At 35.6% G+C, this 20339-nt stretch overlaps 1 protein-coding gene across 2 annotated transcripts in view; it reads left to right on the forward strand.

Annotated features, from left to right (window-relative positions):
- The first annotated feature begins 420 nt into the window (after positions 1 to 420).
- The window catches only part of arhgap42a (Rho GTPase activating protein 42a), a 72833-nt gene continuing 52914 nt past the window's right edge, over positions 421 to 20339 (forward strand). Inside the window, exon 1 of one of the 2 annotated variants that reach the window (XM_015341746.2) lies at positions 421 to 825. In XM_015341746.2, coding sequence (XP_015197232.1) covers positions 672 to 825 — 154 coding nt within the window. In that variant the 5' untranslated portion in view covers positions 421 to 671. The remainder of the gene's footprint in view (positions 826 to 20339) is intronic. The other variant, XM_006627785.3, reaches the window with a different exon arrangement.

A 20339-nucleotide genomic window follows, 5' to 3' on the forward strand; every position in this document is an offset into this window, starting at 1 on the left:
TGTATTTACACTAAAGCACCAGGCAGGAGTCTAGGAGCCTTAAAATAACTTTATTTTCCTAGTCGTTTCTATCACTTTTTGAGTCTTGGTATAATACAGTAAATATATACAGTATTAATACAGTACTGTATACTGACACCTTATCAGAAAGACTGGAGTAGCTAAATGCAATCAAGGACGGAATTATACAAAATTTTGCTAATCACTGTTTCACACCTTTTGTTCAGAAGTGGTTAATAAGATTCTAAGGCAGTGGTCTGATAAAATTGCACGCCCCGAACCTCATCCAGGTGGATTGAAAATGGATTTGTAGACGATAAACGTGCCCTAAATCACCCCAACAGTACTTAAGATAGCCGGTAGGAGTCACACAGTCACTGGCGGTTCAATAGCTGTTACTCGCACAAGTTTCTGAAGTAAAAGTGACTGAGAGAAGAAACAAACTGCCGGAAGTGCAGAAAGAGAAGGGGGAAAACTTTTCAAGAACTACAATGTAACTTACTGTATCGGAATATTTGACGCAAACATATACTCTTCTAGAAGAAGAGATAACGTCAACGTTAAACCTGAAAAAACGTTTAATGTAGGGAAAATTTTAAGAAACGTTTTGTTTTGGGTGAGCCTTGGGACGTATTTTTTTTTTCTTTTTGCTTAACTTTCCCATATGTACAATGGGGCTGCCTACACTGGAATTCAGTGATTCCTTCTTGGATAGTCCGGACTTTCGGGAACGTCTGAAATGTCATGAAATTGAACTCGAAAGGACGAACAAATTCATTAAAGAGCTCATTAAAGATGGGAATATGCTAATTTCTGCGCTGAAAAGTAAGTAAAATTCGGGATCCGTAAAAGTCTTGGGAGTCGTGAATACCATCTCAGTTTAACAGAAAGCAAGGGTGAAACATTTAAATACTGATTGAAAACTACCCCCATAAGAATGTCTCGGTCGTGTTATGCATTTCAAATCTTACATATAACTTTTTTTTTTACTTTCTTTTTTAATTCTTGAACCACAAATCAGTACGGGCGATCTGTTACTGTAGATCCCATTCATTCCTTGTTGCATAGCTAACGCAAAACTGGTTTACTTTATGACGTAAGTTGTAGATGCGTTTAATTAATTGTAAAATAAACATTTTTAAAGTACAATGATGCTTGAGAGTGGGCTGGAGCTGTATTTTCTTACTTTTATGTAGCACATCTTCATAGGCAGAATGGACTTTTACACGGAATGGGGGATGTTATATTCAGAATGACATCCCTGTAAAATCTCTGCAGCTTAGAAACTTGTTCTGCCTGTATGTTATACATTTTCATTATGTTGCAAGCACTTGAGACTTCCAATAGCCTTTGGTTTAGTTTTTTTTTTAACCAACGTCAAAAACCGGTATGCAGTACATGAACGAATTGCAGCCATTCTGAAGTGTATATGAACAGGATATTTACCACCGAAACAGTTTTATCACCAAGAGTTGCAGTTTTAGATACTAAAACATAGTAAAGCGTAAACAAAAACAAATTCAAAGTTTTAGTAAGACTTTTTACATTCGTGTTTTATACTTAGCGTTGTCTTGATGTGTCTGTGGTTGAGTATTCGTTTTCCAAGTAGAAAATGCAAAGACTGCTCCTTCGTTTATACCAGCTCAGGGACTGACCTAGAGGGCAAAGTTACATTCCTCAATTCAATCTATAGTAATAGCACTAGAATGTACTGTAGTTGAAAATTCACTTTTTTAAAACCCAAAGTCGAATAAGATGTGATGGCGGCTGTGCTGTAGGTTCTAAAGCTGCCTAGTGCTGATTGTTGCCCTTAGTTATCTTTGAGTAGCATCTGAGAAGCAGTTCCAGAATGTTGCTATTCTTTAATTCCCACGCTGTTTTTAAACTATTCTACTGTTCAATTACATGGGATGTTTTTGAAAAGCCCCACACTGTAATACTCTTTTGTGATAAAACACAGCAATGTTCTTATTGTGTTGCTTACAAAACTGACAGTTATCACAATCCTTATGCTAATAAAATGTTTGTGGGATTAGGATAGTTACCACACATTGAAAATAGTACTCTGAGGTTTATAAAAGAGAAACATTGTATAGGAAACAGCTGATAGTAATTTCGGAGTTCTATAGTAGATGTTGCATACTTGCATTTTTAGTATTTTTTGTTTATATTACTGTTTTTCTGAGTTAAAACATATTTCTGATAGCTAAGAAAGCTGGTGTATGGAAATGGAGTGATTTATGGCAGCACACGTGTTTTATAGCTATAGTATTGCAGTCAGTCTATAGACATATGGATATCATTAGTAGATTACCAAAATACACACATTAAAGGGTATTATTAAAGGATAGTGAAGAACATTTCTTCAAGGGCATAGAATCACTTTCCAGAACTCAGTAGTGACTGATAGTAAATGTTTGTTTTAGTGATTTATGAAGAAGAATTACTTATCTTTATTAAAAACAAACTTTTGAAAAACAGGCTTTGATGTAGACGGTACAACAACTGAGGGGTATAAAATGTACTGTACATATTAATTATAAACCATTTACATCATTTAGACACAAGTGACCTTCACTGAACTTACCATTGCTATCGCCTCTTGAATTATAGATAGATAATACTTTATTAATCCCGTAGAGAAATTGATAAATCTGAAATTACAGTGATATTGCTGCTTATCAATGAAACCTTCGACACTGAGGAAAACACCTGAACCTGGCCTGTCCTGCTCATTTGATCTCAGAACTAAAACTTCATTTGTAAAAATTGTTTTGTAATTCCTTGTATGGAAAAGTCCAATCTCATGTTCATGCATGTTTATCTCATTGAACTCTAATAATGTATTGTATATTTAAAGTGTGCACGTTGTATACTGTTTTAAATGGGTATGTATTAAGATACTATTTTAAATTAACTCAACTAGCACTGCTGGTTTACAGAAAATGTAGTGCTCTGCAGACCTCAAGTTATAATAACCCTGATCTCTGTGCATTTTGCTAATTCTTCTCCATGTAGACCTAGCTTTTCAATAATGAGCAACTTTAAACAAATATCCTGTGGTAACTTGCAGCAGGCCTGGCTATTCTCTCCTATTATCATTTTTATTCTGACTATCAAGTTTTTCATTACTCCAAGTGTGCTTCAAAACTCCTGCTGTTAATTGCATAGTGATGACTGTCTGCACTGTACAGAGTTAATTTGGTGGCAATATCTTTAAACACATTTCAGTACCTTTAAAACAACCCTGGGAATAGGCTGCATATCCTCTCATTTAAATGGATTATTGATTTAAAAAAGCTTCAGAGTTTTATTCATGTTAAACAAGTCTGTCTTAAATATTTTCATTAGTTTTGTAATGCAAGGAATTCCTGAAGGAAATTGTTTTCCCTTTGAATTTTGCTACGTGCTCAAATAGAGCTGGCCTCGATTTGTAAGCTCTAGGGAACCCGTAAAGGGTATTAATAAGTCTGTCTACTCTGCAGTGCTAGGTAATTACTCTCAAGATGTTTTCTTCTCTGGAGGGTGGATGTGTACATCCTGTTTTGGTGCTGGTGAGGCTTTTAAGCAGCCTACTGCCATTCATTGCCTGCCCATGTGCTTTGGAACCTCAACAAACCTATAGTGGCTGGTCATTCCTTTTTCTTGCAATCACTTCATCTAGTCTTAAAAAATAAATCACTTCTGTAATGCTTTTGGTGGGTCTAATGGCTTTTTAAATGACTGACCAGGGCCATGGCCAACACATGAGGTTGTATAGCAAGCTCTTGACAATTTCACTGTAGTCAGTGATACAAGTAGTTGACGGTTCATAAAAGTGTAATCACTTTTTTTGTGTAGTGATGATTTCAGGAAGTTTATTTTTTAATGTGTTACAATAACAATACTTTTGTACTAAGAAATCATTCACGAGCCAAAAAAGGCATTTTAAAAAAACCTTTTATCTGAAGACACCCTTCAGCTTTAAGATAGGATCCCTAATTTGTTTAATACAGTAAACCTTTCAAGAGCATAGAAACACAGTGTTTTTAAAACAATTTTTTTTTCACAATGTTTTTGTATTTAAATGTTGTCTTTACAACAAAATCATTTAAACTGGGCTGGATAGAGCATATGACTGGATGGACTTAATATCCATTACCCAATTCTTTTTTTTCATTAGTCCAATTGTAATTAACATGACAAGATGACAAATATAAAATAATTCATGACAAATATTAAGGGATACTTAATATTTTGGTGTTAATTCATTTGAGTGAGGAAATAAGAGCATACTTCTTCAATGACAGAACTACTGTTGTGGGTGCTGTGTTTCAACGACTTCGTCTGGATTTTCGAGGTTTCAAAGGAACACTGATCAGAGAATATGTGCCATAGTGGTGAGTGAAACTCCTACTCTAAGAAGGGTCAAACAACTCTGGGAAAGGAAATATAAGTGGTTTAAGTATTTGAAGGTTAGGATTTTTAGACGCAGAATTTGTATTATTCCAAATATTGTCCCAGGAAACAGGCTTGTCTTAAGGGACATTCAAGCCTCTGTTTCCAATAGTAGTGGTTATATGATGCCTATATTAGAAAGACATGTTGTATACATGCAGACATAGTATATAAACAACCACAAGCCCCAGTGGACATCACAGGCAAGCTTTGCAGTATGGAGATGTAAGTCTAAAAAAAAGCAATGCCAGTTTCTGGGGGCAAGAATAACTTTGCTTTGGGGGTAAACTCTGTGGGTATAAAGTGAACCTTTGGTCATGGTTAATTAGTTTTTTTATAAAGCTGATCAGAGCCATCATTTCAGCCAAATGCTTTTGATTGGTTAGAGTCCCTGCTCATGGAACTATTCCTTTTATTTACAATTATACAATTTATCAAGCTTCCTTTTGAAAGAATAACCACATGTGAGCCAGCTGTCAACTAAAAACATTTCTGTGGACTGGGAGCGTGTGTGAATAGTGAAGATCTTCCCGAGGCTTTGTCACAGGAAATTGATTATAAACAGTCTTCAGCATTTGAGGATTGTGTAACCGCAACCTGACTTCATTCGAACTATGGTTTAATTCATAGTGAGAATCCCAGTGAATGCAGAGAATAACGTAAGTCACCAGTCATGCACCTACACCATTTAATGAAAATACTTGTAAATTATCACGTTTTTTTACAATGATTTTAATATGTAACTAAATGGCACGTGTATTTTTCCCCTTGCACTGAAACCAATCATGATTCGTCACTTTCTTATTAAATTAATGGCTCACTTTTTTCTTGTCTTGTAGTAGTTATTACTTACAGTGTTGCACAGTTTGCAGTTCACTGAAATGAACAGCTGTTTGGTCACTTCAGTTGTTTGAACACAACTTTGTTGCAAAAGATATTTTACTGCTCATGCAGGTACAATTTACTTCAATCTTCTAGTGAACCTTTTTCCTTATATTGAAGATTAGAATGTCACATGACGGCTTTCTATTTTCCAAGAGATCCTGCTGTGAAGAAATTATCCAGTACTTGTCTTTGTGATAAAGAAAGTACATTAAATTCTGATAAAAGAAGTCAATAGTTTAAAGTCAATTACACAACATCTTTATACACTGAGCTTTAGTTATTTGGAAATTTTGTCCCTGGACCTGAATTGCTTTAAAGAATTTAAGATTCTTAGAATCGATTTAAGAATACCGATTCGAAGAATATCAGAACAATGCAAGTGTTTAATTTAATGCAATTGCTAATAATGGAAATACCTAAAAGTTCATATGTTATTGTTAAATTTGATTGAGTTCTTTTTAAAAAGGTCAGAGATTTGATGCAAGAAATGGCAAAAAATTGTTTCATTTTTCATTGAAAGCAGTTGTGTCTGTGGTATCGGTACAGAAGATGACCTCACAATTTTGTTGGGAAACATATGAGAAAGTCTATTGTTGATGTAACAAACCCTAATTGTCAGTGATGATCATTATTTAAAAAACACAATCACTGTTTGACATAGTCTCTAACAGAGACCCACTCTTTAATCCTCCACAGAGTGCAAGGGGTGTCATGTTACACAGACAACGGATTACAATGAGATCTATACAGTACATAATGTTATGTTTACATGTGTAGTCATGCCCTTTCTAAAAATATCCAAAATGAGTGATAAAATACAAAGACTCCACTGTTGGGGCACACTTCTTTCTGTTGGTGACTGGTAACATTCTAATATATGTTTAAGAGAAGAGAAATGTTTTTCATTGCATGTGGACTATTTTGCTTTTGCTGGCAGTTTCTTTTTCCCTGTTTTTCTTTTCTTGAAACATTTTTGAAGCAACTGATTGATAGTTTAAATATAGGGTTTGAAATATAGTGAGACAGGGTTCCTGTAGCATATTATTTCTCAACAGCGCTCTATAGAAACTTGCAGTCCTTTTTTGCTTGTTCAAAGGAATGGTGGCCAATTAAACTGAATAGCTGCGGTGTGTAAGCACACTGTCTGCTTTTGTTTCCTCCATCCAACCATTATCAGAAAGTTACTTTCTCCTGGTAAGATTCATGACAAGCTGGTCCCTGTCCTAATTCCTAGGGTAAAGGATGGGACTACAGCTTGGATACCAGTCCAGCTTAGGGTATACATGCAGCGTTATGGTTCAGAGACATGAATTAACCTAGCCAGCATTTCTTTGGAAGGTGAATGGAAAACAGTCATTCAAACAAGGGAAGAACATGCAAAGTCCAAAAGCTCCAGGCAGCATTGGTATCCTCCCTGAAACATGGGTCATTACATGACATTCATGGGTAGGTACAGTGTTTCTGCTTTTCTTTTGAGCAAAATCTCATTAATGAAACCTTGAATATTTCACAGAAGATGAACAAAAACCTCTTTTGATTTAAACTTAATATGTTCTAGTTGCGTTACTCCCACCCAAGTACTTTTACAAAGAAATGTAAGGTTTGATTGAGGATAAAAGGCATAAATTGGAGTGTGAAGTGCATATAAGTAATTTTTTAATTGCTAAAATCTTTTCTATTATAGATCAAGGTATGTCAGTTTGTGAAACAATTAGATAATTTGGTTTATCTAGAAAAAAAAAAGCTTTTTGTGAAACAGGCATAAAATTAAATTTTACCTGGTATCAAAAATTAAAATGAAACTGCCAAATGTAATCCGCTATTATAAAGGAAAAGTAATTAATTTTGTATACATGCACAGATGTTATTTGGCATGTTTTTGACAAATTTCAAAAACTGTGGAAACTTAATTAAAAGGAAATTTTATATCTGGATAAATAAAAGAAATGAATAGCCCCATAATCGTGCAATTCAAATTTTCCGCGTGAAATGATCACTACAGTTGTGTGGTCCAAACTGAGTTCCATTAATTATTCTCCAGCTCCGCCATCACTCTGGAACTGAGTAATGTAGGGTGAAATGTGCAAGCATTTGTCCTGGAGCCACTTTGGTCACCATGAAGGCCTGTTAGTATTTCTGCATCCTCCATACCCCGCAAACAGGGATCTGAGCAGAAGCCATGAGGCAGAAAGATGATGTACAGCAGGAGAGGCAGAAATACTGGTATGTCAGCCCAGCAATGGCTGTTTTGGCAGATGAAAGCTGCTGTGGACTGACACCTTCAATTGTCTTGGCCACCATGTTATTGGTTTAGGGTGGCATTCTGTCAAAATCTGCTGTGCAACAGATTCCCCACAATACAGTCACACACAAGAGTCTTCCTCCTGAATTAAGGTAAATCTGGAATGAAGAGTTAATCCTGAATTACTTCAAAATTATAGTGAGATTTCCCCTAGTAATTTGTCATGTCAAATGTAATTTATAACATTCTAGCAAGAAACCATCTTTTTAAAAGCACATAAACATTGTTTCACTGAATCAATTTAGTAATTTCAGTTCCTATTTAGGAAAATGAAAAAAAAAATCAGAATCCTCTTCCTCATTTAAAATGCGAATAATTTTGGGCAACTTTCTTGTTAGATCTGGGGTTGTTAAAACAAAGCAGTTGTAGGTTGTGAGCTATGAATATAGTTCTAAAGACATCCCCCCTGCGGTGCTGATGAGGCATTGTCTTTATATCAGGTGTAAAAGTGGCTACCTTGAGCATGGTTCTCATTTAAGTACTTCTCAAAGTGAGAAATGGTTTCTGCACCCAATTAAATAGTTTTTCTGCTTCTCTGCCATGTTGTAAAGAAAAAAAAATATTTTTGAAGGTTGGTTTATTTCATGAATATCATTTTATTTCAATTGTAAAAATGCAGTGAATATGTTATAGTTAATTGCATCTCTAGGAAGGTCCACTTATCTAACATAATCTCATACTGGTGCACACACCACAAAGGTAATCATACTGTTATTGTGTTCAGTGATTGGGGCGGAGCGGTGGCTCTGTGGCTAAGGATCTGCACCTGTGACTGGAAGGTTGCCAGTTCAAATCCCGTGGCCGGCAGAGGAATCCTACTCTGTTGGGCCCCTGAGCAAGGCCCTTAACCCTAACTGCTCCAGGGGCGCTGTACAGTGGCAGACCTGCTCTGACCCCAAGCTGTCCGTGTCTCCATGGAGAAAAGCTGGGGTATGTGAAAAGATGAATTCCTAATGCAAGAAATTGTATAGGGCTAATAAAGAACATTATAAAACATTACATTACATTACATTACATTATAAAGCACCAGTAGTTCGGCTTGGTAAAAGGTAGCTTATGTAGCTTTTCATTTCCACTCAGAAATGTCTTGAAAGATGTTTATTTCTTTTATGTACGTTTTCAGGTTTCAATTATACAGTAGGCCTTGTGGGAACATAGTTGCCGTATTGAAACATGATTCTTATAGATCCCTGTGCAACTCACCTCAAAACTAAAATAATAGTATTACTGTGTTGCTGGCAGTTTACAGAATCCTTTCAATCCATATAGTGGTCAGGTGGAGCAAACAAGCCTGAATGTGTTTATATTTTGAGTAATATGTTCAGGACATGTTATACTATAGACACTGCTTTAACAAATCTCATCATCAGTCCTAAGATTACAGAATACTTTACTAGAACTAGAGTTCTTGAGGTCTAATACAATTATATTTTATATCAGTCTGCTTCTACATGTAGATTTCTATTGCTTTTGACATGATAGTTTAAACCGTAGCAAATGCACTCAGTTAAAAGAATTATATCTACTGTGTATTAAACAAAAGTTGTGCTAGAAGTATTTTACTGGCATAATGACATGGTATGAAAATAAAAGGGTGTGCTTTGTATATTCAGAACAAACTAAACTACTGCCTCTGTGGGAGGTGGTTTAGGGTGGTGCTCGATATGTTCCCTTATAAGGATGGAAGTGGAATATCCAACCCGTTCTGGTTATGTTATGGCAGGAGGGAAACCCAGTCTAGGTCTGTGGTTGACCTAAACTAGGTGCTGATCCAGGTAGTGAAATGGAAAAGATATGCAGTGAAGATGGCCATATAGAATAACAAACAATACTGTCAGAATCATAATTTATCACAGCTACAGTAACTAATTGCCTCATGCAAGGTGAGAAGATACAATGTCATATAAATGGAAGCAGGACACCTAAGTTGTTTCTCTTTAATGTTTGTTGTGTGCTTGTATATGTTCCGTGTAGATACAGTAAATATGCAAGCCAAGAATCACATGATTGCAATGGAAATAAGCAAAAGATAAATTATATCTTTATCAAAGTAATCTTTCAATCTTTCAGATTGCGTACAGGTACGTTTCTTCTAAGGTAAGACATTACTAACCACAGATATTGGCTACAGCAGTGCATTTCACAACATGCTTGGGCTTACAACAGATAATTTTTTAAGGCAGGGCATCTTGTCTTAAAGTGCTCATACTTGTCAATGCTGGCATTATATCTCAAAAAGATTTGACAGTGAAGGTGATGGTTTTCACACAGCTTTCATCATTTTGCATTAGGCTGCCTGAGGGATCACAGTCACGTTCTAATCATGTGTATTGCAGCCCTCTGAAACCAGGGGAAACAGCCCACAGAGATCCCAAGAGTACAATTTATTGAAGTGCAACTTTTCATTTCTGCATGCAAGAAGCTGTAGAATAAAACATTTTTAACATACAGCTGTGCTGTACGTGTGCAGTTTTCTGGGCTTTGTAGATTTATCCACGTTGTTATTTCACTCCATTGTTATGCATGTTATTTTTCAGAAGTCAATGAATGCGTTGTTAATTACCCGTTTAATTTTTTTTCAATGCCGCAAAGTCATTTTGAGCGTCAACCTACAGTACCTCTTGGGCATCTTTCAGCAGTTTTGAATTAAAAAACATGATCATTGTTGATACTGGCAGTGCATCTATTTAAAATTAAGAAACAATGACTTTATTGTTATGGTAGAGTATTTGGGAGATTATAATCCTTTTCTTTCCCTTATAATTCGTTTATTGTTCTGTAAATGTTCAAATAGTATTTTTGATTATTCTTTGTTGAATGGTATCCTTCTTTTAGTTACATGATGGCACAAGATTTCCATCAGGGAAGCGTTAAAATGTCAAAGAAAATAGACAAGCAGTGCTAACAAGGCATTATGGACGATACATGTTCATTGTGGTTGTCAAGTGCATGTAGTTTTTTAAGAAGATAAGAATGATTACAAACCAGTAGAGGCCATTCGACTCATCTAGCCCAATTGGAAAATACAGGACCTCTTTTCCTGCTACCGTTATCAAAAGATAATTTAGAAATACTGGGTGTTTCTCTTGCTGTCAGTGACATAGGAAGTTCAAGAGCAGGGCATCTAGTAATTCTGAGGTAAAGTAAATAAACAAACAAGGAAGCTGCAGCATGTATTATCGCAAATCAGTGTTTAAATCAAGAGTGTGATGCTCAAGCCCACGGGGAGGTGATAAGCTTTTTGTTGTGATTTGACATAAACATTTGAAATACAGAACTGATAAGAGAAAGATGTGAACTACTGATGAGAATTTCTGCCTCTTCACCCTTCTTTTTGACTTTTCTTTTTACAGTATTTTTTGGTACAATCTAGAGCTCAAAGTGTCAAATCTATGGAAATTCAATCACTGAGTTTCCAGTAAATTGCTGTAAAATTTGAAGATAAATATGCTGCTGATGGAATGTTCTGGAATGATATATCCCTAGAGATAAATATGCTGTTTACCCAGAAGGCTTTTGCAAAGGGAGCACTGGCAGAAAATGATTTCTCACACAACCCCTTCCATACACAGCAACATGTATTCGCATTCTGTTTCTGTTCTGGTCACACAGAATGTAATTACAACCAAAGACAAAAGTACCATGCCAATATGTGACAGTGTTTTTTTTTTCCTGTAATGCAACCAAATAGAGTACTCTAAAATTCTGTTAGTATGATGTAAAATAAACAGCAGGCATTGCTATTTCTATGAAATTTAAATATGAGACAGTTGTACATGTGTATTAGTTTTCAGCATCAACATTTGTGTGTTTTACATTCAATAGCCAGCAGCCATATCACCCTGCATCTCACAACTGGCAACCCACTGAAGCTCAGCAGGTGTGAGCCTGGACAGTACCTGGATGGGAGACCTCCTGGGAAAAACTAAGGTTGCTGCTGGTAGAGGTGTTAGTGGGGCCAGCAGGGGGCGTTCACCCTGCGGTCCATGTGGGTCCTAATACCCCAGTATAGTGACAGGGGCACTATACTGTAAACAGGTGCCATCCTTCGGTTGAGACGTAAAACCAAGGTCCTGACTCTCTGTGGTCATTAAAAATCCCAGGGTGCTTCTCGAAAAGAGTAGGGGTATAACCCTGGCGTCCTGGCCAGATTTCCAATTGGCCCTTACCAATCATGGCCTCCTACTAATCCCCATCTATGAATTGGCTACATTACTCTGCTCTCCTCCCCACTGAGAGCTGGTGTGTAGTGAGTGTTTTGCCACACTATGGCGGTGGTGGAGGGGAGTCCCCATTACCTGTAAAGCACTTTGAGTGGAGTGTCCAGAAAAGCGCTATATAAGTGTAAGCAATTATTATTAATAGCATTAGACAGTTAGGAAAAATGTTACTTCATTAATTTATACAAAGAACATCTCTGGCTTTAACTGTAAAACCCCGGTTCGGTTTTGAATATGTTTTCCTTTCTTTTTACAATTAATTTCATCCACAATAAGCAAAGCAATAGCTTTCATTACGAGTTTCTTCCCTTGACCACTCTTTCTGGTCCATGGAACAGTGCCATACAAAGTTTACCTTTAAAGGGAAGGCAAACTGTGGAGCCTCCTCTCTACTGAAAGTGGCACTGTAATGGAAATATGAGGCTGTTGGCTAGGGTATTGATTTTCATACATTGTGCAGAGTCATTTCAGAGGATTTCCTCCTTCAAAATCTACTTACCATGTATACACTGAGACCATTAGAGTTAACTGCATTTGAAACAAACTTAGTGTGACTGAACTCTCTCTATAATGCTCAAGCTTTGTTTATAGTTTACCTGCTGTGACTAATAAAAGGTCTGCTGAGATGAGGGCTGTAGATTTCACTGTTTTACTAAACATCTTGTGACATTTGTGGTTCTCAGCTTGAAAGACTGTGTGTGGTGATCAGTGCTGCTCCTTGCGTCTCACATCCTGAACTGCTTTTAAGCTGTTCCCCTTTTCACACTGTCTGGTATTATTAAAATATAGATTTTTTCCTGATTACAGTCATTATGAGATTGTGCATTAATATGTTTCAATGGAGGATTATAAATTATGAATAATATGAAGCATTAGCCACATTATATGAGTGCAAAATATCAATTTTTCATCCTTGTTGTCATGTTTCATGCTGCTGCTCCAATGACACAAAGCAATTACCTTATCAGTTCACATAAGTGTATCCAGACATTTCTTCATACAGTATGTTTCCCCTCAATACCTAATGTTAATTAAAAGTGTGTTGAAACTTTTTCACGATTATTATTTCTTAATTAACAAGTAATGAACTGAATGTCTGTGAAACATTTGAGTTGGTATAGACTACAATACAGATAGTGCTTTTATCTGTACATTTATTACACCTGATATTTGTGAATAATCCATTATCATTTATGTTATTTCCAGTTGTTTTTCTCATAAATATAATTCAACACAGTGCTAAAGAAAAAAGGTTTACATGTGTGCAATATAGTGCATCTTTTCTTTCAATTGAAAGGTAAGACCACAACTAAATATCAGAAATACCTATTTAGGCCTGAATGTTTGTCATAATTGCATCTACAATACCTAGGAAAAAGAGTGGCAAAGATTAAGATTTATGTGACAGTTGTCTGCAGATAATAACTTAAACCTTGGATTCAAAGAGATTTTAAAACTAAAAATAATTATACAAGGAAAGTCTTTATTTTTAATGCCTTTCATAATTATTCTCTTGAGAATATTTGAATTAATTGTTCAGCATGGTATTTTCCATGCCCTGACAGAAAAACTGACTTTGTGATTTTGTGAATGAGTACCTACAAATTTAGAAACCATAATGGATGCCTAGAACATTCTGTGCTCCTTGTGATTGCTAAAAAGGTGTAATCTGAAACAATTTTGAAAAATCTGGTATAGACACTATGCACTGTTGGCTTCTGTTTCATAATCATTGTGTGTGTAATAAAAAGCACAAGTTGCAATATAGTATTATGCTTCTTTATTGAGTGCTATGACTGACAGATGATGCAAATTATAGATGAGAAATGGAGAGTGTGAGGACAGCTTTTCACTATGGGTATGGCCTTTAGTAGCAGCGTGTTGCTGTGTATTAACCTACAGTAAGTGAATCACGAATGGCAATTCATGACGTGGTCATTTCATTCTCTTGCCGGGTACTTAAGATGAACTTAGTTTTGCATCAGTTTTCTATTTGAAATTCTATCTTTGATGTGTTTTGTGATTTACTGCCATTAAGGATTTTTATGTCTAACATAGCAGGAGTGATTATATATTGATGTAAAAATAATGTTTTATAAAATAAATGTTATTAGATTCTGTTATAGAGGTGCAATTAAGGCCAAACTTAATTTTTTTTAAACACACTCTTCACCAGATGTGCAGTTTGATAAATCACTGTAATATCATCATTATTTTTGAAAGGGACTTCAAAAGCTATTGCTCAAGGATCTTAAAACGTTCATAACCAAGTAACTGCTGCTCTTCACACCAGTCTTTTATTCTTTCCCTTCATCAGAAAAGCTTCTGTTCCAAAGCAGACAATGAGGCTTATAAATCAGCCACAGACAGTATTAGACCCGTCCTCAGAACCTGAGAGTAGCAGTTTCTTTTTTCCCCCAGCAAACTTAATCTCTAACATCTGCCTTAGACCCTTGGTAATTGCTGAGTGCCAAATATTTGTAGATACTTTTCTTCTTTACTAAAAGTAACTTTAACAAAATAGGCTCTTAAATTGAAACTGTCATTTTTAAATCATTGGTCACCATTCCTCAGATGGTGTTTATCTTTCAATTTTATGGAAAAATGTTCAGTTGAGCATTCCACGAAGCTTCTCCAGCACAGAAGGTTACTCACTCTCACTAATGCAGAAAGCAAAAGAATATGACTTATATTTTCTCAAGGTCTTTTTTTTTAATCCCTTTAAACACCATCGATGGAGAAAATCAGAAACCCATTACCTTTGATTAATCCCAAATTACATAAAGCACTGGGTTTGTAGCTAGACATCCATTTATTTATATAGATGCAATGTGTAATTAACAGGTTCCAATAAATGGACAGAAATTCAGTGGTTAGCATTTTAAAATTAGATGATAAGTCATTCAACAAAAATAAACTTAACAGCAGAATTTTCGGTCACACAGCAGAATAATTCTCAATTCAGTTATCTCAGGATAATTGGGAATATGTAGAAAAGTAAAGCTAATTATTAGTTCAGGGCTCAGCATAGATGTTGGTTTTTTTACAAGCTCGTGGTCAAACAGTGAAACCTAATTTTGTGGCTCTCCATAGCATCTTGGGTGTCATTTTAATCTAGTTTATTAATCACCAATTGCGCTGACCTATATAGTTTCTATGTAGAATTAGGGACATACTTTTCATATTAATGTAAAGTATGGACTTAATGTATTGTCTGAAAGCCAGTGATGGAATACATTGAGTAAAACAAGCCTTGCTTCTCTGAATATGAAAGAAATCTGGAATTAAATGACAAGAAGTGAAAGTGACAACACTGCAACGTGGCTAACAACCAAAACATACCTACATTTTTTTCTGTTTTACACACCATCATAGGCTAAATGCCAGACAGCAGCAAACTCGCCTGTGAAAAAAGGATAAAAGCTTCCTATCTCACATTAATCCAGGGACAAAAACCAAACAGAGGACTACATTTAAAGCCATTCCACCAGATGGTGGAAGTTCATCCATATTTGCAACAGTTTCAGTCTAAGCTCATGTCTATTTCAGTAATCAGTTGTCTTGCAACACTGAACAGATGGCTTCCTATTTATGTATTTTGATTGTGTACATAATATTGTCCTCATTAATACCAATCCTAAGTATTACTTCATGTAAGGCAACATATAATCTGCTGCTGAATGTTCTGGAAAATGTAGATGCTGAGGCCGAAAGGTTGTTTTTTTGTCCCATTTTAAGATAGAGATCATCTGTGCTAGATTTTGCTGTAAACTGCAATTACCCTGAAGGCACATGGGCACAGAGCACCCTTGCGGTGAAGAAAGTGCTGTCATAGAGGTTTTGTAATCATCATGTCGCATGCCTTTCAGGCAACTTTTGATCTAACCTTTTATTTACAAAAAACAAATTCTCAATGAGTTGACATGACTCCAAGGCATGTGCTGTTTAAGTGGTCTTATATTTAGAATATTGTTAGTTTTTTTCATGGCACGCATCTTACTGTATGTAGTTTCCTACATTTGTTCCAAGCTTGTTTTAACACACACTCTTTTTAGATTGATATTGAAATTGTCTTAATGAACATTTTTGCAGTATCATGTTGATCTAAACGCCCCTTAAAAGTAATTTCTTGTTTTCTTTGAAGACTTAAGTGTTGACTCTCCTAAACTGCCTGATTATCACCCAACATTCAGGGTGCTTCTTGGCAAATCATCAAACATTTCAGTCTGAAATCTTCATCTTCAAAAACATCATCCTATTTAAAATGTCTGCTACTTTCTTTTTAATTAGCCAGAACAACCATAGACTACAAAATAAAATATGTATTTTCTTTCAATAATTACATATGCCAACAATGCAGCTGCAACTAAGTCCTTGTCAACACTTTACTGTGTTTTTGCTGTACTTTAATAAAATTCTAAAATACCTTTAAAAATCATTTTTAGTCTTACATCAAATACTGTGTTGCGTGGGATACTGATATAAAGAAAAACAGAACACTTTTTTCAATTTATCTGATACAGACAAGTGAAAATATGACTGTGTTGTGGAACTTTTGAAAAATATCTATGAAACAGATGTATTTCTAGATTTCTATATCTACTGTATATTCTTTGAACACAGATCTTTTTTAAGTCAAGAAATGTCACAAACACTGAGGATTTTGAAACTGGTTCTGTTTCAAAGGAAAGAGCTCCTACCTAAAAATGGTTGTTACAAAGATTCAAATGAATGGAAATCAAATTAAAAAATGAGTTAATCATCACAATAACAACTATTCATCTCTTACAATATCCTTATATTGGTCAAAAAAGCAATCGCAACCTTTGAGAGATAGAAGTTGCTCTTTTCTGATATGTCTGCTGCCGGCAATCAGCATTGTTCTACATTTTTGGCACAAGTAGGGAGGGCAAATGATAATAGAAAAACGTTTTAATCCAGTGATACTAAAGCAGGCAAACTGGATGAAAATGTTTTTGTAGTTAGACCTGTGGATATCCAAAGTAAAGTGTGTATCTTTTTCCAATCTATAATTTTAAAGGTTTGATGAACAGCATTCAGCTACAATTCTTCATTTAATTAGCCCTTGATGTGATAGAAGATGAAAATCAAATTAATTATTTTAAAAACAATCCAGGTGAAATTAAATACAGTAATACAACTTAAAATCAGAAATCAGAATATTCTTTTTTATGCTTTCACAGAAATTCTGATCTTATCTTTAAATTAAAAAACGAACATTACTTGCTGACTCTCTTTTCCTTCTATACAGTAAGTTCACTGTGTAGATTTAAATAAGTCTTAATGAGAAGTAATTTTCCAATGATGTATTTTATAACTAAAGCAAGAATAAAACATCATTATCTTTAGTAAAAAACAAAGTTGTGGTATATTATTCTTTTCCTGTAAGAGCACTACAGAGTGTTGTGCTAAAATGACGCTTTATAATGCATTTAGCCTCCTGTTTTCTTCATTCTCTGGCACTTTACTCTTAAATAGTATTATGTTTGATAAATGGTTAGCATTAAACTAAACATTCATACAAATGGATATATTCCCAGAGCACTGTATGCTAAGATATTTTTAAATCTGCCCTTTCTAAGACCAAGATATTATTAAAGATTAGAAAAAACTATATAAGTTTGCTCCTTAGGCTATAGAAAGCTAAATTATTTTCCCAGAGTCATACTGTATGTACTTCCTACTGTCTAGCCTAAATCTCTCTGTACAGCTCTTTGCAGAAACTGATTATATTAACTAGGACAATCTGCTAATATTTAACTAGGACAATCTGCTAATATTTAAAATCTAGTTATTTGGGCATTTCAATAATTTTAGAAGAAAATGTTACAAAGTAAAGGTCAGTGCGTTTTCTTTTAAGGCGATAGAGAAGTGAAAACTTCAGCAAAGAGACGAAACTTTCACTCAGGACTTTCCTTTTATTCCAGATTTGAAACACTTCTGTTTTAGTTCTTTCTCTAAGAAGTAATAATAAAGGAAAGCTACAGTTTTATTGATTCTTCCATGAATCCGGAGGTGACCAATATACAGTAGGAACAGTATGCTCTCTGGCAGGCTGAGCAGATGTTGTCTCTGGAGAAAACTCTCCACTGTGTATTTCAACTACATATTGCACCTCCGGGTGCTGCAATCCTGTTAAGAGTGATGAGACAGACTATTTTTAGGGTATCTTTTCTAGCCCCTTTCTCAAAACAGGTGAGCGGATTGGATCCTAGAAAGGGTGCTCTTTTGCAGTAAGAGCAAATGAAATACACTTCTACTGCATCTCAGCTCAAGTACTTGACAGCCCTGTTGTACCACCTGCCTCCATGTCAGATCATGACAAGGAGCTTGCAGTCATCAATATTCTGCTTCCACTACCATTAGCAATGAGTCCACCCCTTCATCATACAACTCATAATAATGAATGTGCTTTTTTACATAAGAGACTGCAGTTTCTTGAACGATTTATCATGAATGGCTTTTTTTCTTACTATACATTTTTGGGTAATGTTAAGTGTAGCAGTTTTCACATCACCTAAATATCTCTGATAATGAAGGCAGAAGTCAAAAGGATGAGTTCAGATTGTGTTCTAATCCAGAGTAGTGGATCATTATTCTAGCTCAAGAATAGATAGAGCTGTCAGTCTGAACTTATTCCTGTACAAAACTGCTTTCCAGTGCAGAATGTTTCTTATGACACTGAAAAAAACTGTATTTTCTATAAATAAGCAGCATGTGCTGTAGCAGTATATGAACCCTGTGCTGCCACAATTTTGGTATTGCTGCAATAGCCAAGAAGTACAAAACATCGAAGGAAAAAAAAACAATGATCTAAAATGTCTCTTTTTTTTAAGCCTGCTTCTAGCTATATCAAGACAAATCCCTTTAATATCAAGAATTAAAGGGAAACTGCAGTCCCAATATCTCAGACCGGTTATTAAACCGAAGTAACAAAATAAATTAATTGGTGGTATCACAAAATTTTACCAATTCCAAACTAAGCACAAAATCGTGAACTTTTTTGAAAGTACTGTATAGTCGCCATCTTATAGCATAACCCTGGTCTCGCCGCGGGTGACATTGAGGGTTCGTGCAAATTGCAACAAGAAGTGGCCCTTCCTGCTCACTAGTTACTGTAATGATTAATGTAATGTGAAGTAGGAGCGAATAAGTAGACATAAGTAGGTTGTGCAGCAGACATTTCACCGCAGAAATGTTCCAACATGATCTGCATGCAGAGTTAACAAGTAAGTTGTATTTGTCGGCAAAACCATCTGGAAGTCATGAGCAGTATTTCTACTGGATTAAAGAGATGTATTCACAAACCTGCTTGCTTACAATGTAATAGGGCCGCTTCACCTCACCAGAAGTTTAGTTGCCTCGTTCTGAATCGCAGAATATGCCACTGCGCAGACCTGGAAATTTTGTCTATTTTGTTATGTAATTTCATATTATTGTGTACATTTTACTTTCATTGTGGTTTGATCGTCAGTGCCGATTCTTTCTAAGCCCGAAATATAAAAACAGCATTGCAGTTCCCCTTTTAAAAATGCTTTCATTTTTAACCAGTGTTGAACACCTTTCAGCTTCAGTGTTTGAAAATAAGAATGGTTTTAAATTTCAGTACATGTACAGAATAGAACAAATCAAATTTATAAGGTCATTACAATCTAAAATGCCTGGCGTACATGGCTTCATGGGTGGCTTAGCACCAAATACAGCTTGACTTTTATTATAATTGTATTTTGTCTGTGTGTAGTATGGCAGTGACCCATGGCACTTAAGTGAAAACAGTAATTTATAATCTTATTTCCGAGGATCAATTATGTATAAATATGGGTTATTATGAAAAACATGGATTGCTGTATGAACCTAAATTATAGTACTATACTGTATATACTCTATATCATCCAGTATATCTGTATGATATACTGTTTGATGTTTGTCATTTCTTAGTTTGAAGTAAAAATACCTTTTTGTGTTTTGTGTTTTGTCACATTTTACAATATTTCCTACTGTAAGTCGTGCTCTTCTAAAATCTTGGAGAGACCTTTGAGTTGTATTCTGAACTTTTCCACTGTTCCTGACTCTTCTACAAGTCTCTCAGGTCAGGTCTAGACAGTACTTACCATGTAAGAAATTGTTTAAGCACACTTCAAGGCCCGGCTCACAGTGATTTATCAGCTCCTCTTGGGAGCAGCCTCTTTATTTGTTTTATGGGTGAAAACCCTTTGTGGCGTTTCCCATGTGGGTCACACAGTAGACGAACTTACTTAGGACTGAAGTCTATCGCTCAGATCTTAGGTCATGCCACTAGCCAACTGTGATATTGATTTCTTAGGCAGTAGCACATGATTAGCAGACTGTCGTTGGAACTGGATGGGTGTCAGCTGGTCACGGTAATGTCTGTGGCAGTAACAGCAACTTCTTTCACCTGCTGGGTGCCTGCTGGCCTGCACTGATGGATGCAGTGCTCCCCCGGTTTGTCTTGA

The sequence above is a fragment of the Lepisosteus oculatus genome, chromosome 5 (genome assembly GCF_040954835.1).
Source record: "Lepisosteus oculatus isolate fLepOcu1 chromosome 5, fLepOcu1.hap2, whole genome shotgun sequence".
In the NCBI taxonomy this organism is placed as follows: Eukaryota; Metazoa; Chordata; class Actinopteri; order Semionotiformes; family Lepisosteidae; genus Lepisosteus; species Lepisosteus oculatus.